General features: G+C 37.1%; 3 protein-coding genes across 6 annotated transcripts; 2 read left to right on the top strand and 1 right to left on the bottom strand.

Moving 5' to 3' along the window:
• Nucleotides 1-102: 102 nt before the first annotated feature.
• Nucleotides 103-7,428, top strand: LOC135629063 (uncharacterized). Of its 4 annotated transcripts, none has more exons than XM_065136212.1 (7): nucleotides 103-357; nucleotides 717-1,131; nucleotides 2,769-2,874; nucleotides 3,371-4,073; nucleotides 4,429-4,676; nucleotides 5,350-5,441; nucleotides 6,492-7,428. In XM_065136212.1, the coding sequence occupies exons 4-7, from the start codon at nucleotides 3,425-3,427 to the stop codon at nucleotides 7,108-7,110; spliced, it is 1,608 nt and encodes a 535-aa protein (XP_064992284.1). In that variant the 5' UTR covers nucleotides 103-357; nucleotides 717-1,131; nucleotides 2,769-2,874; nucleotides 3,371-3,424; the 3' UTR covers nucleotides 7,111-7,428. The 4 variants fall into 4 exon arrangements, with proteins under 4 accessions (XP_064992284.1, XP_064992283.1, XP_064992285.1 ...); XM_065136211.1 differs by having other exon boundaries at nucleotides 2,769-2,977; XM_065136213.1 differs by lacking the exon at nucleotides 2,769-2,874 and adding an exon at nucleotides 1,482-1,490.
• Nucleotides 7,429-8,157: 729 nt separating this feature from the next.
• LOC103995067 (phosphoinositide phosphatase SAC2-like) lies at nucleotides 8,158-13,370 on the top strand. Its single transcript, XM_065135069.1, has 15 exons — nucleotides 8,158-8,514; nucleotides 8,750-8,954; nucleotides 9,024-9,189; nucleotides 9,302-9,524; nucleotides 9,589-9,665; nucleotides 9,737-9,924; nucleotides 9,990-10,087; nucleotides 10,150-10,283; nucleotides 10,357-10,479; nucleotides 10,562-10,889; nucleotides 10,965-11,086; nucleotides 11,159-11,239; nucleotides 11,372-11,521; nucleotides 12,128-12,277; nucleotides 13,106-13,370. Exons 1-15 carry the CDS (start codon nucleotides 8,425-8,427, stop codon nucleotides 13,200-13,202), a joined length of 2,232 nt encoding a protein of 743 aa, XP_064991141.1. The 5' UTR covers nucleotides 8,158-8,424; the 3' UTR covers nucleotides 13,203-13,370.
• Nucleotides 13,371-13,704: 334 nt separating this feature from the next.
• Nucleotides 13,705-17,342, bottom strand: LOC135628133 (small ribosomal subunit protein uS2y-like). The gene is made up of 5 exons (XM_065134609.1): nucleotides 17,158-17,342; nucleotides 15,564-15,826; nucleotides 15,281-15,478; nucleotides 14,531-14,738; nucleotides 13,705-14,066 (listed from the first exon to the last, which is right to left on the bottom strand). Exons 1-5 carry the CDS (start codon nucleotides 17,282-17,284, stop codon nucleotides 13,921-13,923), a joined length of 942 nt encoding a protein of 313 aa, XP_064990681.1. The 5' UTR covers nucleotides 17,285-17,342; the 3' UTR covers nucleotides 13,705-13,920.
• Nucleotides 17,343-22,252: the final 4,910 nt, after the last annotated feature.

The following is a 22,252-nucleotide window of genomic DNA, read 5'->3' as shown; positions in this document are numbered from 1 at the left end:
ACAGAGACCAATCATTCATATGTTGTTCTATATATGCTGTGCATATATTAGGAGGTTGTGTGTCTCTTTACAAGAAACAGTTCTTGGGTTACTCTTCGCCAAGTAGGCCTCATTGTAAGTCCATGAACAAGCCTATTTTGGCGCTCGAGTTCTTTCTCCGAACACCTTCGGTGCACACCTTTGGCCGGTGGTCGAGGAACGGCTCAGCGTGGATGCCGGAGTACAGGAGCAGGTGCGGCCCCGAACACCTCCCGTGGCCATCGACCGTGATCGATGCATCGTTCTGGTTAATCGATCGAAGGCCGAGCTACTCATCTCGTCATTGAAATTATGGTTCTGATGAGGGGTCTGATACAAGTATGCTCTCTAATACCTTCTCCTGCCTACGTTCTTCGGTGTCGATCACCTATTCTATCGTCTTTAGAGAGAAAAAGAAGAGAATTTGTAGATCCTCATCGGAGTATTTACCTGGGCTTTTCCATCATTGAACCAAACAGGCATCGAATTCCTGTTTCGCCTGTACATATGCCTTCCATTCTTCCACTATGTCTTCTCTTCGATCATTTGGACTTCCGAGAAAGCTTCCATCTTGTCTAATCAATGGAATGAATACATTAAACTGCATTCTACTTGATGCCTGTAGTTGTGCACTCCATTACGCGATCTGTTCTCTCTTCTTCCTTCTTACGTCTGTCTTATCCTTTCTGTGACTGCAGGTTTTTATCCTCAATAGAGAAGAATGGAGCACCATCAACTCAAATAAATTACGAAGTCAATTAATGCAGCACGTCCTTCCACCATTCATGACGACAACCCCACACCAAATCTTTGAGCTGCAGTAACCCACCCACCGCAAAGCAAGACAGAGACCCGCCCTGAATGATTCCGTGGCGACGGGGACTCCACAACCGCCTCATCTCCCACCTTCCGTCACGGCAGATGTTGCGCATCCTCGTGGCCTCACCGCTTATGGTGAGATGGGCCTCGTCCGGGGGTCAAATCTCGCTTGAAAGGCACGGGAGAACTCCCCTTGCCGCGCGAGCCAAAGCGTCGCGTACCAATTGTTTTCTTAAGCGGTCTTCCATGGGTTAGAGCCCCAAAAGCTCCCTGCTCCCTGTTCTTCCTTGGCAGGTGCGCATCTAAGACTTGTTTCTTCTCCTTTTCTCGATTGCACAGGAGCTATTCATTATGTTTTGGTCTGCATGAGTCAGTATGATTCAGATTTCTGCTGTTTTAGTTGTCCATGCATGTGATAAAGCAGGAGTGCATGCTCGTATTTGTTCTTTTGCTTCTGTTTCTTCATCTCAAACTAAATGCTACAATTGATATCATGGTTGATGCATTCAAGATCTGTTTTTTCTCCCTTTTTTCCGCCGTTAAATGTTTGATTGTACAGGACTTCCATCATGCTTTTGTACAGATGTGTCCGTACAATTCAACTGTGTATGCTTGTAATTGCCCATGCATGTGTTGTTTTGCAGGAATCTGCAGTAAGTTATTTGCTTCGTGATCAAATTTGTTATTTTGCTTCTGTTGATTGGTCGATGGATGAATCTCCTTAGTGAAAAGATGCCTGCATTCAATTCAGAACCAATGGGTTCTATTATCTTCCACAATTCAGAACCAATGGCTATTCATGTTCTTCTTATTTGGTTCTAGTCGCTTCTTAGTTTTGCATCTTGGTGTTTGGATAAGTCTGTTTGACATCAATCGTGCGAAGATATAATGTATTTTTAAGCTCAAATGCTCCTTGCTGTGAATTCTCTTTGCTGTTTCTTACTCTGGCTTTAAAGTTTAGGCCATCTTTGTGATTTTTTTCATTTGATTTAGTGTTGAAGCATTTCACCGATTGTCCAAGAGGGCACTAAAGTCTCATTTTGGCAACAATTTATCATTTATTTTGGTTATATGGTGGGCAAGATGGCCTACATGGTTTATTAAAAGATAAATATCAAATGGGGCAGAGAAAAAAGAAACAGACCTTGAATTGTCTATATATTTGGTTTAACAATGTTTGCATCTCAACAATTATCTGTGGTTGCTGATTACCCTCGAAATGTTTGACTAAATGCATTACTGCAGTTGGATTTCAAATTCAGGTGGGTAGTATAGAGCTCTGCTTTTTTTCTTCTCCGTCTGCAGTTGAACTTTTCACAAACATTTTTTTGGGGGTAAGTTCCACTAGTATTTTCTTTGACCCAGAAGGGCACTACCTTTCATATTCCTGTTGTATATGATACCAACATGAAGACCTTTCAATACAGATCTACCAAGTGAAAGATTTACATCTGTATCAGTGGTATTATGCCTGTAGCAAGTAAAAACCTGCTGAATTTTCTCTATGGACCATTTCCAATATTAGACACTGGTATGATAAGAGAATGGTACACCTTTCAATAATTTATGCTCTAGCTTGTTCTCTCTGTGAACTAGTTTAAATAGTACTGAAAGATATTGATAGGTCTAAAACTAACTCATTTTGCAACTTGAGGATAAGGTTTTGAGATTTAAATTATTTAGTTTCGTTTCTTTAAAAAAGAAAAACAGAAGGGTTGACCCATAAAATATATCAAGGCCATCTGTTTCTTTATGAAAATCAATATGATTCTTCTTTTAGTTTTGGATTTGTGGAACATAACTAGTTGACTTTGGTGAATAAAATAGGAAAAGAATGAGATCTGTATGCAGCTGTACAATATTAGAATAGCCTTAATCAATCTGATGCTCATCCCTTATGGATTTATTTTGTACTCTGATGATATAAACAGGAGGAACCATAGCAGACAACTACCTCAAAACAAAGTATAGTGAAACATTATAATGGGAGTGGTTCAGTGAGCACAAGTTGATCCTGGGTGTACTTGTGACAGATTTGTAAGTGGTGTTTGATGACTTACAAATTGTCATCCGAGAGTAATATTCTTTATCTGTGTAGAGAATCAGTGCAGCACATATTTATACCCGATGGTGTTTGATTGTAAGTAGTATTTGATGATTCACAATCTGATGCTTTATCTTGCAGGCTTTAACAAAATTCCTTGTGTTTATATTTGTTGTGGTTAGAAACTTGCCATTATCTTAGGAGATGCAAGTTTGACAATGAGTCATAAAGCTCTAGTTATTATTTTTTTAGAAGAAAGCAAACTCTTGAATTTTATGTGGTGTGCTCTAACCACATTGATATGTAATGTAACTAGTTTTATCTTCTATGCAAGTTATTTCTTACTATTAATTTCCTATACAAAACATTCTGTTTCCTTTCAATAATTGATTGTTTGATTTAAAAAAAAAATTGAAGAATGTATTTTCACTTTTATTTCCTTGATATTACTTAATGTGTGTTTCATGTTATTCTCTGTTCTTTGCACAGTTGTTGTCACTTCAGAGTTCAGACATATCTAAAGGTTAGAAGGGGAGGAGGAACATGGCATCTCTTACTCCAGGGGTACTAATAAAGCTTCTCAAGAACTTAAATACTGACATAAAAATATGTGGAGAATACCGGTCAGTTCTTCTTCAAGTAATCAGCATTGTGCCTGCTTTGACTGGCTCAGAGCTTTGGCCAGACCATGGTTTCTTCATAAAGGTCTCTGATTCTTCGCATTCGACATATGTTTCATTATCTAAAGATGACAATGACCTGATCTTAATGAACAAGCTTCAACTTGGGCAATTCATCTACATTGACAAAGTTGAGGCTGGAACCCCAGTTCCAGTCCTTGTTGGTGTGCGACCTGTGCCTGGAAGGAACCCGTGCATTGGGAATCCAAAGGATCTAATGAATATGTTGGTATTTTCTGACGCTTCAGATACAGCCGATCATTTAAAGAACACTTCCAGGTCATATGAATTATTTGAAGGGGAAAAAGAGAGCCCAAAACATAGAGTAGACATCAAAGAAGAGAAGAATGTGGTTGCTTCTCGATACATGCAAGGTGTTTTAAGGAGTAATGTGAAAAGTTCTGGTTCAGAATCTTATTCTATTAATGATAAAATTGAAGAAAATAGTAGTGTTATTGAACCAGAGAAGAAGACTATTCCTTCCAGAGTCAAGCACGAGACTAAACGTCAGGGTAAGCATTCAAGCAAACACATCTTCACATGAAAGTATATAGAGATCTATTATTATATTATGCTCATGACTTACTAGTAGCTGATAAAGATAGACAGGCCCTGAAAATCCTCATGGCATTACCCAGCTAATCTCTCTCTCTCTTTCTCTCTCTCTCTCAATTTCTCTCTCTGAATGACAGCTAGTCATTGTTAGTATCACAAGAGTAATCATAATCTCCCTATTATCTATCTTTATGAAAGAGCTGTGTCATTATTCAATATGGACAAGTCAATCTCTATAGCAGTGAAGTTTCAATGTGTAAATTAGTATATAGAATTTCTCTTTAGATCATTGATGGTTGTTCTTGGTGCTAGTATTGCAGCCGAAACCTACAATTCCATGTATTCAGAACAAAACAGTCAATGAAAAGCAGGAAAATTATGTTGCTACCCTTAAAGATGATGCAAAACCTCTGAAGAACATGTCTGTCAAATCTAATCCTATTATAAAGAAGATGTCATCTTCCAACACCATGTCCTCTTCATTGAGCAGCAATAAAAGAAGAGTTGCGGATGCCATCCCATGGGACTCTCTTCCTGCCAGCCTAATCAACCCTGGGAAGGTAATTGACAGTATCATAAATCACTTGCAGAGAGTTCTAGTTGGCATATAAGTTTATAAGAAAGCAGTCTAATCTAAGACAAGGAACTCTTCCATCAATACATGTATGAGTAATTAGCAAATTTTGATAGTTGGAAAGTCCAAAAAATGAAAAGGAACTCATATCGACAATCTAATTTTCTTTTGTTCTTAATGTTTGAACAACCATTAAATGTTCAGTTAGACAAGGAGATTTATGTTAAATCATGCTAAAACATACCTTTTTTTACTGTTCTTATGCCATGTTTAGGTAGTTGACACCCTGGATTTTAAACATAGAAGTCTCTTATCAACATGCTAGTGGGATAAACTTAGAGCATGGACAAATCTTTCTCTTAAAGCAATTTCTTATGAGTGATATCTGTTTTTCTATCTTTTGCAAAAGTTTGTTTATTCTCACATCTAGACCCCTTGTCTTCAATGCCCTGGTACATGTATATCTTTCCTTCGGTTCTTTGTTGGTGTCAGTCTCGCCTCTTAGATATTTCCATTGCAATTTCTCCTCAAGTGTAATCAAGTTTTTCTGTCATGAAATTAAAGTTGCTTGATCTACATATTTTGTTCTACATTATCACTATGAGTTCTATATCATGTGCGTGTACCCTCCACTTACTTCTTAATTGTTCTCTAAATAGGGAATGGTTAAAAGAAAAGAAATAGCTTTTCTAGTAGCAGCTGAGGCCCAACGAGAAGCGGCTACAGCTGCAGCTCTTGTTAAAGGCCTTAGGTGAGTATGTTATTGAAAATATTTGTCATATTTTTTTCTTCATATTATCACAGTTATTAAAACTTTGAGCCAATCAAACTTTTTATGCATCTTCCATCTTAAATACTCTTGATGCTGGTTTCCCAAGGGAGCTGAGGTTGTTGTTAATCATTGTTTTATTCTTCTGTAACTGATAATGTGGTTTCTCCTATGAGTACTTAGGTTTTTGTCCCAGTAGATAAATCCAGGGTATTTTAAAGTTTAGGGGAATCACAGATGGCTCTCTTAGCTGGGCAAGCTCAATTATTGGGATAAAATGGTTAATTTTTTGGTCTAAATTCTGAATGAATTATCACAACCCTAGTGAAGCACATTTCTTAGCTTAGATTTTGATGGAACAACCATCTCTACTTAGTTTTTCATGTTGTACTTAAGTAAGTGATGCATTCTTGTTAATTTAAGCACAAACTTGCTATGCTGTTAGCTTTCTCGCTCGTGGAAAAATGTTTCTAGAAGAACTTAAAAGAGTATTGATTGCAAGGTTACATGTTATGTGCAACAGATATGATAACTTCAGTCCCATCATAAAAGTTGAAAACTTCCTTCTGTATCATCCAACACAAGGTTCTAATGCTTAGATCTATAACTATGGTTGTCTCCCCTATAAAGATTTGCATGAGCATATGCAGCCCCTCAATGTTCTAACCTCTGTATGAAATATTATGGATTCTGCTAAATGATGAAATCAAATAAAAATGGTGGGTATGAATGATTGTGCATGGAGTGTTATAAATTTCCAAATGGAACACGTTTGTGGTTTTCTTAATTTAAGTTAATTTCATTAGAAAAACTAAACGAATGAAATCTATAAATGAGGCCAGGAAACCTTGGGCATCACCTGCTATATGGTTTCACATAAATTCACATTTTCAAATGATAGGATATTCATCTATTGAGAAATGGATAGCCTATTATTGAACTAATTCAAGTTTGATGATCCTTTTTCCACTTCCTGTCTGTTGTCATCCTGCCCTTTTTCTGAGCTAAAAAAGTCATGCTTCTGGTTTTCAGCATATTTGCAGATCTACGCAAGTCTTCTATGGAGGAGAAGCTCCATGTCTCTCTGGCAAAGTTCTTTTCACTACATCAGCTCTTAGATCAGCCAAACATAGCCATTGAGAAAGATAACTTGACTGGGATACCCAAGCAACTGGCTCAAGAAGGAGAGAAGCTGATTATGAAAACTGCATTGCCTAACAGTAGAAGGGTTCTAAATGCTCCAAACCCTGCAGAGGCATCCTGTGGAAATGAAAAGATAACATGGTCCAGAGGGGATGGCTTGAAGGAGATCCAAGAACTAAGGGCCAATCTCCGACAGGAATCACGGTCATGGTTCTTGAGTTTCTTGGAAAATGCTCTTAACAGTGGCTTCTATGCAGAGTCTCGAACGAAGAAGGGTGTGAAGGATCGTAGCGGAGGGCACTCCAAGGAATCTGATGAACTGATTGCTGTAACACTTTCACAGCTCAAGGATGCAAGTACCTGGTTAGATCAACTTCGAAAAGATGCAGGCACTGAAGCAGATGGATTACTCGGGACCATCGATCGGTTGAAACAAAAGATCTATGTCTGCTTACTTGAACATGTCGAATCAGCTGCATCGGCACTGGAAGTACGAAAAAAATCGTGATTGATGTTTCTTTCAATTCTGAGCTTTTGAGGCTCTCAGGTTGCAGAATCCTCTGAATACCACATTCGACTGGAAGGTCCTTCCTCTAAAATGGTGAAGAGCATTTCCAGGTGAAGAAAAAAATTTAGCATCTGCTTGCAGACATATACATGTTTCCTCAGAAATTGTTCAACTAATTTGCTGTTGTCAATCGATACAGTTTACGCACCAGAAATACTTGTTCTCTCACTCAACATGAGCTATACTTTGTTGGTTGATCCAAATTACTGTATGTCGATATATGACAAATTTTAGAACATGAATGCTATTTATTTTGCATTTCTGGCTTCCTTTTGATACTTCCAAGTTTAGGATTGAGATATCATGATCCACAATTAGATCAGCCATATATGTGTGTGTGTGCACGTGCAATTTATAAAGGTAAAGATGCTATTTTTAACTAAAAAGAATGCATTAAATATTTTAGATAGTTAGATTCTTATTGAAATTTAAATATTTAGGGGTAAATTTATAAAGGTGATTAAAAATATTTTATATATTTCTAAATATTTCTAATTGAAGTTAGATAACATTAACTACAATTAGCTATGTGAAATATCTTAGTATTCGAAAGGATATATGTGAAGGATTTTTTATCATGAAAGATATGCATATTATATTAAAATTTATAAGGGTAAATATGATATTTTAAAATTTTAAATAAAATAGCATATGAATTTTTTTTTATATTTTTGATTTCTTAGGGATATTTAAATAGTTTAGGGTAAATATGCACATTTTAGATATTTAAATATTTCTAACAGAAATTAGATAATGTTAACTACAATTATCTATGTAAAGAGAGAAATATATATTTGAAAAACCTTAACATTTGAAGTATGTATACGTGACATATTTTTTTTATATTACCATAAAATTATAAGGGTAAATGTAATATTTGTAAATTTTAAAAGGATATATATGTAAAACCGTCTTTTTGGTTTCATAGGTAACTATAAATATGGAAGACCGTATCTGTAAATTTGACCGACGAGAATCTGACAGGGATTCCGCCGTAATCTTCTTTGTTGCTCCGCGGAGCTCGCGATTTCAACTGTCACACGAGTTCTGCTTCCGGACGCTCCCCCCTCCTCCAAATCGGGTGGTGGCGAGAACGAAGAAGGCATCTCCATTGTTGTTCTATGATCAATACCTCTTCGCTCCCTTGTTTGCTCTCGAGAGCAGACCTTTTCATGGCGGATTAGTCCTGTCGCTTGTCATTTTCCTTCGGTTCGGTATCGACCGGCCGCGGAGGGCGAGACGTGGGGTTGTCGCATGGCAGCGGTGGAGGAAGCTGATGCCGTCGCCGGCGGCGGCCGCGGCCGCGGGCGCCTCCAGAACTTCACTCTGTATGCGGCTCGATCGGTGAGTGGTTGATCTTAAGTCCAAGATTGGATCTTTTTATCCCGGGTGGGAAGATCTTGTGTTGTTTGAAGTGGTTAGGATCTATGTTATCCTCTTCTGCTACTTCTCACCATCGATTCTTTGTTTCCTACGTTCTTGCATTGTTGCGTGAAGGATTCTGCTTCAGGCAGATTTTGCAGAGTTCTTGAGATCGATTCAATTTAATACATGTGTTGGATGTCCCATTGTGCTGTAGATGTTTTTTGTAGTCGGAAGCGATGAAAGCAGGAAACAGTGGAGAGTTCTGAAGATTGATAGGTCGCAACCTTCTGAGTTGAACATCTATGAGGATCCCATCACATACTCGAAAAGTGAATGCAAATGTTTGCTGGAGCAATTAGATCATGAGAACAATGTAACTGGTGGACTCAACAAGATCAGTGTGTGCTATGGGATTGTTGGTATGTGCAGCCTCGATCTCATGGAAAAGCATGATAGAGTTCAGATTCATGCATCTATTTCATTTGCAGGGTTTGTCAAGTTCTTGGGCCCTTACTACATGTTGCTCATCACTGGGAGGAAGAAGATTGGTGCCATCTGTGGCCATGCCATCTATGCTGTCACCAGAAGCCAAATGATTTCACTTTCAGATTCTGCTCAAAGCTCCTACCTGCCCTTTGTTGGGGCTGAATACAGGTTACTGTTAATCCCTTCATGGGATTTCTAACGGAGATAAGAAATGATCAGTCCCAATCCCTTCATATCATTTGTCTTGGAGACACCCATCTTGTTTTGGTGATCTATGTAGATACAAGAGGCTGTTACGCGCAGTGGATCTGACAAAGGACTTCTTCTTCAGTTACTCCTACAACATAATGTGCAGTCTTCAGAAGAACATGTGTGATGGTGTGCCAGAGGAAGCTCTATATGAGACCATGTTCGTCTGGAACGAGTTCTTGAGTTGCGGTATCCGCAATCATCTCAAGAACACCGCGTGGACTGTTGCATTGGTACATGGATCTTTCAAGCAGGTAAGGTCTGGAAAGCTTGGTTCGACTCTGCTCTCAAGACTTGATCTTTTCATGGCTTGTTCAGGGCAAACTTTCTCATGCCGGCAAAGATTGCACATTCACTCTCATTGCCCGACGATCTCGACATTTTGCTGGCACCAGGTTACCGGTAACTCTTCTCTTGCACGGTGGATCTTCCATGAAGTGCTTGACAGTGTCTATGCTGATCACAGGTACCTGAGACGCGGTGTCGACGAGAAGGGAAGAGTGGCTAATGATGTTGAGACGGAACAAATTGTGTTCTGCGATCAACCAGATGAGATTCCCAGAGAAATAACATCTGTTGTGCAGAACAGAGGATCCATACCTCTGTTCTGGTCTCAGGGAACTCGAAGACTAGGATTTAAGCCCGATATCATCTGTAAGTTGCAGTGAGTGGTGCACTTCGGAGACCGATCGTTAACGAGATGTTCCTCCTTGTTTCAGTGGAGAAGAAGGACGACAACTTCGAGGCGACACGGCTTCATTTTGAGAACCTTGTGAACAGATACGAGAACCCCATCATCGTCTTGAACATGATCAAGGTAGCAATCTATCAAGAACTGATCTTTTGGGACATGTAGTGATCTTTTTGTGATCCATCCAGAAGCAAGAGAAGAAACCTCGAGAATCATTGCTCACCGAAAAGCTTGTAGATGCAATAAATCATATAAACAAGGATTTGCCGGAATCGGATCGGTTGATATACTTCCACTGCGACTTGCAAAGTATCTGTCGAAGGTATGTGGTGGCTTTGCTTCCACTGTGCTCTGTTCTCGATCTCTTCTGATCCAAGTCGATGAAATTGTTGCAGAAGAAGCACAGAAGCATTGGCATTGTTGTGCAAAGTGGCAGCATGCGCAATGGATCTAACCGGCTTCTTTCACTGTCGACGAACGCCAACCATGGATGATGCTCTCAACTGGCTCAGCCTTCTGTACGCACTACAATTCCCAACCTCGACATGTCTTGTGACATCCTCGTAATGCCACGATTCCTTATACTGCGACATGCTACAGGAACGACGGCTCCGAACAGAGCTCTGATATCTCGCAGAGTGCGTCTTCTTCACGCAGAACCCAACAGGATGGGAATGGCTTGGCTACACCACAGAGGAGACAGAAAGGGGTCCTCAGAACAAATTGCATAGACTGCTTGGATCGCACCAATGCTGCACAGATTGCATATGGTTTGACTGCTCTTGGTCATCAGCTGCATGCATTGGGGATTAAAGATGTCCCAGAGGTTGATCTAGAAGACCCATTGGCTGATGATCTGATGAACTTTTATCGCGAAATGGGAGACAGACTTGCTCTACAATATGTTGGTTCTGCAGCTCATGACAAGGTATTTCCACTTGCAGAGTTCTTATTTATGTGCAAGTAGCATTATCTTCTATGAACTTAATTGCTCTTGACACAGATACCTTACAAGAACAATGGCAGATGGGTGCCATTAACACTATGGCCAGGGTTACAGAGGAATCTTCAAAGATATTATAGCCATGCCTTCATGGATGCCAGGAAACAGGAGGCCATCAACTTGTAGGCTGCAACATTTTTTTTTCCTATGAATAAACTTTTTTTTTTCTTCTGTAAACTTACTTCTTGATGCAGGTTCCTAGGGCACATTGTACCCTGGCAGGATAAACCAGAGCTTTGTGATTTGGATTCAGATCAGCATCATGATGTAGGGAGGTACCTTCATATTTCTTCTTCATAGCAGTTCCACAAGTAGCTAACATAGTAGACAAGAGTGTGTTCATTGATTGATTTGCCTTTCATTTGTAAGACTAGAATTCTGGCTAACATTGCAGCTTTCCATTTCAGATCACATTTCAGAAAATCCCTATCAGTTGGCAATGTCACATGTGAAGTCAACAAAGATGAATCCAATACTGATGTAAGGACAAGAAGAAATGTGATCTCAGAGCTGCTTTCATATATGGATCTAGATGAGACTGACATGCCATATTCTAGGTGAGCTACTTCAGATTGCTCAATCTTTGTGCAATTAGAAGCTATTCTTCTTCTGATAATGTTTCTGCAGATCAATGCATAAGCACTGCTCATTGAGTTGTTCTATCTAAACTAAGAAATCAACACCATAGTAACTGTAATCTAATTAAATAAAACTTTAAATTTCTTTTACTTTTATTCTATTCAGTAGATCTTTGTCTAACTTTCCCAAGAAATTTAAGATTACTTGTTGGTCCCATGTCTTCCTAAACACAAACAGTACAATGCTCTTTCTTCTGGACAATAGGTAGACACTAATAAGTTCATCAAACTTGAGATTTCTTGACCTTGATTGGATTGCATCATCCAGGAATTCATATTAATTGGTAGGTAAACATTTACAAATAAATCATCTTCAACTTCTCAAATATTTGGTCAGGAATGTATGTGTAATTTTTTTTTTAAATTTTTGTTAAGCATGTTTGGACACTACTGATTATTCAAATAACAATAGATAGCTAATAATGCATCATGCTACTTTTTTTTTTCACCTTCATGTATGGAAATGAGGCTCATTATGTTTTTTTAGAGACAAGAGTTGTAATTACTTGCTACTTCTCATTTCAGACCATTGTTAAAAAGATTCCTATCAGATAGCAGCATCCAACATGAAGTCCACACATATGCATCTGTTTGTGATGCTACAACAAGCAATCATGTGATCTCAGAGCTGCCTTCAACCATGCCCCTCAATGGTAGTGATTTATCATCTTCCAGGTGAGCTACTTGAGATCATTCTATTCTTTTGCATGTTGTGTATGACCTTTATTTTTTTTTCACAGGAGTAACTGTGAATGTTGCCATCATGTGTCTGAGAGGAAAATAGTTTTTATATCATAGAAAAAAGTATGCATGAAGTCAATGACTTGTCATAATAACCTAGGGCTAGTCAATTTAAACTGGACAATGTTTTACTCTATGCAAGTTCATCAATCCAGTAAAGAGTAGTAGTACTTTGGTCATTCTACATACATTCAGGTGAAAAAAGAAAAAAAAAAAAAAACCTAAGCTGTAAAGTAATTTAAATAGTATATGAAAGTGATATTTGATCCTGCTAGCTGCAAAAGCTATGAGCTGTGCAGTTTCAACTCATGAAATCTAATTTTTAATGACAGATAAACAACCTTGAAGCCTTGTATGTGCATATATATGGATCTTGTTTTCTTTCTTGTGCAGCTAGTGGTTGAAGAACAGTGATAGAATTCTCATCTACATGGAATCTGATAGTGGATTTCAGGCTTCAATACATAACCACTGATGTTAGCATAGACACACACTGGTAAAAATAATTGAGTGGGCAATTGTGATTGACTTGATGCATTGGAATCATGACAAGCACATAAAGTGCATTGCTTGTATCAAAATCAGGTTAAGAAGAGGGTGTCCTAAATTGATTTCATTCTCTTCCTTGATGGCTTCATGATCTTATTGTGGGTGAAAAGGATAGTCATGTACTTTGATCAACACAGGTCTCCACACGAAAATAATAACATTGTATAACATAATTTTGTTGGCATAATTGTTAATGCATATTGTGTATTACAGGGAGATGCGTTTGATGGGTAGATTTACCAATCTTGGACAATATTTTGCTAACTTAGAAGAATGGGTTGCTTGGGTAGGGACACTCTGTTCTAGATGACCAGGTACTCAATTTGCTTTGCAGAGGAAAAGGCACTGGTATTGATGTCAATAAGCCCCAACTCCATCGGAGCATGTACATATGTTGACAAAAACTGTTGCATGAATTAGTACTAGTATTGAACATGAAATTTCTATGGCAGTAAGCTCCTGTGATATACTATCTTAAAGTAGATTGTTGATATGTGCCAACATGAAATAAAAAGTCTTGCTGTGACAGATGATTTCCTTCTCTGCAATGGGTTTTAGTAGAGCTTTCAAACAAATCCGTCTTGTTTGAGTTTAGCATCACTCGGACGATGAGAAAAAGTTTGCATTTAGCATCTCATGATCAGGGAAGTTGAGTATCTTTGATCCCCAAGAAATACTGCTAAAAACCATCCATTGGTGAGGATTGAGTCCTAATATTAGCAATGAATACAATTGACATCCATTACTAATTGTGTATAGCAAGCTTTCATACTCCAAGATACATAAATCCATAATGACAATGAAATAGAAGATAAAGATGAAAATGAGGTAATGCATCAAATTTATAGTCATGGTTCTAAGACATCAAGGAAAAAGAACAAAAAGGAGAAAAATAATAGGCGGATAGGACTTGTTTCAGAGCTAAATAGTCAGATAGTAAACAAAAGCATGATAGAAGCACCAATGTGCTGCCTAGATAAAAACTAATCGACGCACTCGTGAGTTGCCACAGGCATATTGGCCTTCGGTTACTCCCAACCTGAGGGAGCAGTAGTAGGTTGATCAGCCTCCCAACCAGATGGAACACCAGCAGGAGCAGCAACAACATCCACCGGTGGAGGTGGAACTGGAGCTGGAGCTGCAGCTGCATCCCATCCATCTGCAGCTACAGGTGCTGTTCACAGAAAAACCAAAATATGTTACACATGATCCTTGGAACACAAGGAATTGCACAAGTTAAGATGTTCTTTATATGGCTCAATGTGTAGATTGCCATCAAGAACGTAGTTACTAGAATGCACATAAAATATTGGTCGCAGATATAATTCGTTAAGCTTTTCATAATAAATAAGTAAACAATTAACATATTCTGCACAAATGTGAATCTTAAAAGTGAGATATACTGTTAAAAGCAAATAATTGCACATATTCTTCTTAAGCTTGAACAAATAATTCAGAGGGTAAATATGAAATATCATTAACCTATGTCTTGTTAGGACAGAATATTAGCATAATCTCATGGAATTCACTTTTTTTTTATTTCGGGATTGGTGTAACTGAGACTAACATCAAGATGGCATCATAGTGTATAAACAGAAATAAAACAATATATATCACCATATGGCCACTTCAACTAACCTTGACCAGCAGTCCACTCAACCCCAGCAACTGGAGGCACAGCAGCAGGTACAGCTCCCACTTCAGGCATCCACTGTTCTGTGGTCCATTGATCATTTGGTACCATAGCACCATAATCAGGAACTGCACCAAAATCAGGAGCAACTGGAGCCTCTTCTTCTGCCTGTTCCTTGGCCTCCTCAGGATCTCTATAGAAGAACAGATCAACCTGCAAAGCCCCAGCTTAGTTGCAAATGAAGATACTCAAAAGACAACAGACAAGACAATAAAGTAAAAAACCATGTTTTTAATTATATAATTCTTTAAGTACAAAGCTGAATAGTTATTTAAAGAAACTACTTTCTTCACTTATAAAAGATTAATAATATAGTTATTTAAGAAAGGTCCAACTTATTTGTCAATGGGAAAAAAAGACCAAAAATGGCACAGTAGTTTAATGAGTCTTTCTTTTTTCCTTGTATTGGAACCAGGGGACCCTGCAAGCAGCCAGTTCTTGAGTGTTCTAAAAGCTTATATTGATGGACACAAGACAATTCTAGAAAAGAGCATGTATGGCTTAAAAGATCTGTGCTTCACTGTGCTCCTGATTTACACAAATGGTTCACCATGCAACTGTTTGCAAAGGCTGCCAAGAATATACATTTAATAATGTAAAAATCAAATGAACCATGTATCAAACTGAATTATGACTTTTCAAAAGCCTAAAAAGGGTGGTTAATCAATTAATGCCTTACTATGATGTAACCTTACCATTACTTCCCATTTACGCCCAAGAGGAATAGTGCCACGCATCTGCAGAACCATCCTTGCTAAAAGCCAAAAGAGGCAGCCAATGCTGTGCTTTCCTTTATTGTTTGCAGGGATTCCGATGTCAACATAACGCATGGGAGAGTCCGTATCACAGAAGGAAATTGTTGGAATGTTTCCCAGAGCAGATTCCTTGATAGGCTGTTTGTGAAAGGATCAGGCATTCTTAACTAATCTATTTTAGCCAAACAGAAAAAAATAATTTCTTTCACTGACTTTTTTTTACCTGGTGATCAGTTCTTGGATCAGTAAGGATTAGAAGACGAGGCTCACTAAAGGATGTCTGAAGCTGATTGGTAAAGGTTCCAGGTGTGTGCCTCCCTGCAATAGGATGAGCACCTGTGTACTGTGCAAACTTCAAAACAGCTCTCTGACCATATGGCCTTGCAGATTGGACAATGATATCCTGAGGGTTCTCAATCGCAACTATAACCCTAGCAGCTAGCTGAAGCTTCTCCCAAGTTTTGCCAAGGTTGATGATGTGGACACCTGAATGATTAAGTAAATGAAGGTTTGAGAAACATAGCTAAGTACATCATGGCGCTTAGTTCCATAAAAAACAAGTTAACGGATTCACAATAAAAAACAAAAAGAAAGCAGAGATAAAAGTAAAGGAATAAACAAAGTGCAGTTGTAATGTGATCAGCAAAGTGCAGTCCTATTTCAGATCCAACTGGCCTTTCAATGAATCAATTCATCAATGCTGATTAGTTTTTTTTTAGTAAGATACCTCATTACTTCAGTCATAACTAATTTAGACCATCAATACTAGTCATATTTTGGAGTATCAAAAGCACTAGAAACAATAAAGGATTACTGGTAAGGGTTTCAATGTTGTACATTTGGCATTATAAAATTTCATTTCTTTGCCAGAATTGACATACTGCTAACCACCTTGCATATGACGAATGGCAATCACTACATAAATAAAATATACTAAAATAGTTCCACTCACAAGAACTCCATATTTATGAATGCAAACCATCACAGTCAGCTTACTACTTTCCTTGTTATTTGCTAATGATCATTTTCCAAGTTCTTGAGAATAAAATAATGCTAAGTACTTAATATAATTTGTGTTAATGAAAATTTGTAAAGCAGTCAAACTAGTTGGTTACATATAAAATGTGAACCAATACAACCTGTAACCAACGACTAAAAATATGATACGGCATTCTCAAGAAACAATTCACCTCATTCAGGACCAATATGCATTCTTTGATGTAATTTTCAGTGTATAGAGACCCTTGCGCTCACCTTATTGCTTTCTACCTGCATCTTCATAATGATAACATAGCTAAGCACCCTCCTCGATTACCTGTTTTTTCAACAAAACCCAACATAATCCACAACAGGAAGCCTCCAACACCATTAGTGCACATCTTCGCATCATAAAAATGAGATGCCATTTGCTTGGAAACCTTAGACTTTTCACACAAGGCCCAGCACACCGCAAACCTATGATTTTACCTATATTATGGACCAAGCTCAACGTTCTACACCATAAAAGTTCCCATCTTTACTTCACCACAACAATCTCTTCCCGGACAAACAAATCCTTCCTCTCACAAATGGAATAACAGTCACAATCACTTATAGCGATCGATCATGTTTACTCCAAAATAAAGCCTATAAATTTCCTCCGACAACGACTCAAATGGTTTCTTTGAATTCGTTCGTCGCCACTCGCATCTAACATATAGCATCATAATGGGAAATGGAGTTCAGAAACAAGACAAGAATAAACTGGAAGCACCACCAAATGCTTCGGAAGACGGATCTGGCATAAAGAGAATAAAGAAAGTGGATCGAGAGGTTACCGTCGTTTCGTCGCTTGTAGACGTAGCGCTCCATCTGGAAGTCGCAGTTCCTGGCGCCGAGGTGGACGGCGGCAGCGAGCATCATCTGTATGTCCTGTTCCTTCTGAGAGAGCACCCGCGTAGCCATGGCCGCAATCGGGGTTTGGGTTAGGGCTAGAGGAAGAGAGGGAGGGGGGGGGGGGGGGGGAGAACCCGAGCCTTGATCTGGGAGCAACGGCGGCGAAGCGTGGAAGAAAGTCGAGGCAAAGCTTCTTATCGCTCGCGGAAAAACCCTAAGATTTCGTTTCTGGTGATAAGGACTAAATTACCCCGCTCATTGGACCACGGTCTCAACCCGGTTCTTGGACGGTTCGATTTCGAGCGGCTCAATTGACTACTCCGTTGTTTAAATATTCTTTATATCTAACTAAATATATAATAATTCGAATCATTTAACATAATTACTCTAATTTTTATCCTAATTATAAGATAATATAATATAGTGTTCATATTTTTTGGTATCTGATTGGTTATATATATTGCTAAGTCATGATTCCGAGATGATATGTCAGGATTGAGCCAAATAAATATTCATAGGATGATTAAGTCAGTAAAGGTTTGAAGAGATCGAGAGTAATCAAAGAGTATTATTCTAAATTAACTAAAAAACGCACTTAAGAGGCTTTTTACAGTGAGCTTGTGTAACTCTTGAATTTAAGTTAAAGTTAATTCATGATATGCTTATGTAAAATCATCAACCATAATTGAATAGTGAATATGTGCAATTTATGTTGACTGCTAGGATTATCAGCAAATTTGAGTGGGTCTTTTGTGCTTGCATTGCGTCGGGTCAATGTCACTGTAGGATAATTATTTGGTTGACATGTTAAGTTGATGAGATATACAATGGGATATAATCCGTCATTAGGTTATTTATATATATATATATATATATATATATATATATATATATATATATATATATATATATATATATATATATATATATATATATATATATATATATATATATGAAGTACCTTATCACTTGTGAGGATCGAGATATAATAATCTATTTAAAATATGCTATTTGATCGCGTTATATATTATTTGAGTGGTTATGTTAACCTCATATCATTAGAGGTATACTTTATGATTGAGTTCAGTAGTGTCATTGTCTAGTAATACTTTATGGTCGATTTGACCACATTATAATCAAGAGATATTTCATAGGTGGATTTAACTACATCTTGATCGGATCACCTATATCTTATCAGTTTGGGCTCCATATTACATTATAGACACTATGATGATTCAGTGATTTGGTTAGTTTTTTTGTAAGCATATCATTTTGATTGCATGATCCAATTTGATTTAGTTTCTAACTATTCATGATCATTACTTAATGGTTAGTTTTGAAAAGTCAATCGGAGGACTCTATGTTGAGATTCAATCAAACTATCAATGATCCAAGGAGATAGCAATCTCAATGCTCAATCTTCTATAACCAATCTATACCCACCACATCTTCTTTTTAGTTAGACTACGAGCAAGCCAAGAGATAAGTGTAAGAATTCAAGGGTCACTCGATCGGGGGTGTCCAATCTTTGTTTTTTTCATACCTCTTGTGAAATTTGAGTTTCAACTTTTTTTTATTTTTATGCTTTAGAATACTTAGTCGACTCCCAAACCCTATATTCAAAAGTCAAAGATTTTTTCTTCTTCCTCTTGATCTTCTTCAAGTTTAGACCAATCACCTCTCATCCCCTCCTTCAGTCACTAGTAGTCCCATGTCTCCTCCTTTGAAGATGTCATAGTTGTTACGACGAGGGATATCACCCTTTTAAGGGTGATGCTTTTGGATGGCGAAGCTTAGAATTTTATATTTGGCTTATTCGACTTTGGTTATCATAGTAGTAATGAATACTTAATTACTTAACTTAGTAATTGGTTATATACATTGGATTATTATTTTTGCACTTAAGATGCATTTGATACGAGGCTTTAGATATCTCTTTATTTCCTTTTGTCGAGGTTTTTAAAATATAAAGATTTTACTGAATTCTTGACACTATTTTATGTATTTGTTACGGAATATTATGATCTTGACATTAACTGATGCTAATACTATTATGTGCTACTATAATACATGCTTTAGAGGTTTAAATTACTTTCATTTGTCTTAAAATAGTTGCAAGATATGGACGGTTTCGAGCTCCTATAAGGGTTGAAAGATTTTTTTTTTTATATTTCTTAAATGAGGGGTGGTCTTTTAGTCTTATATGGGTCATCTAAAAATTTGCTAATACTCCCCAAAAGTTGACTGGAGTTAAAAATAAAAAATTTACCCAATTATCTAATGCTTTGTCCACCGAGACAAAACAAATAGTGGTTTATAAAGAACAAACTTAATCTTGTGCTTTAAAGTGAGTAATTGGGGCTTTCTCATCTTTATTTCTAAATCTTAACTCTTATAATTTTTAATTTAGTTTTTACCATTTTAGATCTCACTAGAATATTTTCCCATGCTATCAACAAGAGGAGGGGTAGGAAGAAGTCGAGAGGTTTCTCTTGGTTAGCAGAGAGGCAATAATAGGAGTATTTGTGGGAGTAGTTACAAGTGTCATCCAATCCTCAAATTGGCCACTTGTCCATGTCGAAGAAGGAGAGGTGAGCTTTGGCTTAGTCCTTGGACAATTGGTTAGTGGACTAAGAATCCTCTTAAGGGAGTATGAGGAGGAGGATTACCAAATGCCCTAGTTCTCGAGATGGAGTAGAGTAGGATCTCCATGACTCCTCCAAGGGGAGGCAACGATAAGTCATCAGGCACCTCCTTCAAGCTAGCCTTATGACGTGACTCATTTATTTGTATATAACCTTTATCCTATCAAATGAGAATGGTTCATATATGAATTCTTTAGTTACTAGCCTGAGCCCAGAAAAGACCCCTTACAATCAACATGGGGGCTCTCAATAAATTTTCACCCATGAGAGATTTCATTATAGATCATTCGGTGGAATTAGTAGATGATGCACTCTAGTTTGATAAAAAAAAAATATGGAAAGGATATCAAGTCCCTTATCGACGAAGACTATAAGTAGTTGGTCATGGTAAGTATCCAAGTCCACATGTAATATAGTTTTCACATCAAACTTCACCAACACTTACAATTTTGATTATAGGGGCCTCACCTAATGCTCATGGTGCTCGGTTCAGCCCATGATATCTTGATCGACATAGTGACCCTCCTTTGGGAATAAGCTATTCATCAAAATAAGCTAGCTAAGGTGAATTGTCATATAGGGGAGACAACCGACTTCAAACATAATTGGACTAGTTAGAAGTGGTAAAATGTCTTAAGGTGGAAAGACTTTCAAAGGAGGAAAGGCATCATTTAATGAGGTTTGGGTGGATAGGCACCACTATATTGACTTAGTATTTTAATTTTGGTCATCAAATGTCGACCTTTCTCACCGAGAGGAAGAGTTTCTTCAATAACTCTAAAGAATCTTTTTACCCCTAATATAAGACTAAGAGTTCTAAAGTTTAAAAAGTCTAAAAGATTTGATATCAGAATTCATAAAAAGACATAAAAAAAAATGAAGTGAATGTCCCCTTATATAAGAGTTGAATGACTTGACTCTTGATGACATGACGATCATAGGTTTGTTTATAGAAGATTGAGTATTGAGATTAAATCTTATTAGATTCTTAATTGTTTGATTGAATATTGACATGAAACCCTCTAATTGGCTCTTGAAACCCAACTATTAGATAATGATCATAAATGAGTAGAAACTAAATTATATTAGATGTTGTAAAGAATGTTAAAACGTTAAAGACAAATCATATGAATGGATATTAATCATCATATTAAGACCTAAATTAATAATAACCAATAACACATACGACACACAAATTACTAAAGTGTAATAATCCAATCATGACATACCTAAACCTAGCCATGAAGTATTGCTTGACGATGATACAACCAAATTTGATTATGAAGAATCTCCTGATTATGATTCGATCGAATCCGACCATGAAGCATTGCTCGATGATAATATAATCAAATTTTATCTTATATTATTTCTTGATTATGATACGATTGAATCTAACCATGAATCATTGCTCAATGACGATGTGATTAAACCCAACCATGAAATATCTCTTGATTATGATGTGATCAAATTTAGCCATGAAGCATTACCCGACGATAACATAATTGAATTCACTATAGAGTATCTCTCGGTTACAATATCACTAAATCTAGCAATGAAGGATCATTTAACAATGATATTACTGAGTTCAACCATAAAATTTCTCCTAATTATGATGCAACTATATTCGATCATTAAACATCGCTTAACAATAACGTGACTAAGGTCACCAAACTTACTAATAAAGCATCTCTTGATTATAATGTGATTGAGTGTGGTCATAAAGTATTGTTCGACGACAATAATAAATCTAATTATAAAATATCCTTTTATGACCCAAGGTCAACATAATCACTTACATATCCTATTAAATCAAATATTATTTCTCAACCTATAAACACTCGATGCTAACATAAAGGTTCATTAAATTTTACATATTTATTAATAGTCTCCGATATTAGTGTAAAAATATTATAACATGATTGATGATTTTGCCTAATAGTTTTGCTAAGTAACTCGTAGTTGAATTCAATAGTTATCTCTAACTCTAAAAAAGAAAAGTTACCTTAGACTCATTATATAAAATCACCTACATATCTCTTTGACTTAATCTACCATAACACTCCTTGATTACTCTTTATCTCACCAAGCCTTGCTTAACAATTAGAGATCGACATTGGATTTGTGACGAATTCAAGAACAATGTCAACTTAGGATTCAAAATTTGACTTCACACACATGCACATGAAACTATTTTTTTCTCAAACATTTCAGCCTATAAAATGCAACTATAACCCACACAAAGATAGTCAAATGCGTCCCCACTACTATTAATCACAATTATGGATAAATTTAGTAAAAATAAAAATAAATACCTTTTAATGCTTAATTAAAACATAAAATTAACAGGACATAGATATTACGCATATATGTAATATTTTGAATGTTGTTAGCA

The sequence above is a fragment of the Musa acuminata genome, chromosome BXJ3-1, assembly GCF_036884655.1.
Source record: "Musa acuminata AAA Group cultivar baxijiao chromosome BXJ3-1, Cavendish_Baxijiao_AAA, whole genome shotgun sequence".
NCBI classification, from domain to species: Eukaryota; Viridiplantae; Streptophyta; class Magnoliopsida; order Zingiberales; family Musaceae; genus Musa; species Musa acuminata.
Note: the sequence above shows the minus strand (reverse complement) of the source record. Positions and strands in the feature narration are given on the sequence as shown.

Coding starts and splice junctions, on each gene's coding strand:
- LOC135629063 (XM_065136210.1), top strand. CDS start 3,425: ATGGCATCTCTTACTCCAGGGGTACTAATAAAGCTTCTCAAGAACTTA. Junction 4,074..4,428: donor GCACGAGACTAAACGTCAGG/GTAAGCATTCAA, acceptor TCTTGGTGCTAG/TATTGCAGCCGAAACCTACA. Junction 4,677..5,349: donor GCCTAATCAACCCTGGGAAG/GTAATTGACAGT, acceptor TTCTCTAAATAG/GGAATGGTTAAAAGAAAAGA.
- LOC103995067 (XM_065135069.1), top strand. CDS start 8,425: ATGGCAGCGGTGGAGGAAGCTGATGCCGTCGCCGGCGGCGGCCGCGGC. Junction 9,925..9,989: donor ATTTAAGCCCGATATCATCT/GTAAGTTGCAGT, acceptor TCCTTGTTTCAG/TGGAGAAGAAGGACGACAAC. Junction 10,480..10,561: donor CTCAACTGGCTCAGCCTTCT/GTACGCACTACA, acceptor GACATGCTACAG/GAACGACGGCTCCGAACAGA.
- LOC135628133 (XM_065134609.1), bottom strand. CDS start 17,284: ATGGCTACGCGGGTGCTCTCTCAGAAGGAACAGGACATACAGATGATG. Junction 15,479..15,563: donor ATCCAAGAACTGATCACCAG/GTAAAAAAAAGT, acceptor TTTCACAAACAG/CCTATCAAGGAATCTGCTCT. Junction 14,739..15,280: donor GGCGTAAATGGGAAGTAATG/GTAAGGTTACAT, acceptor GGGGCTTTGCAG/GTTGATCTGTTCTTCTATAG.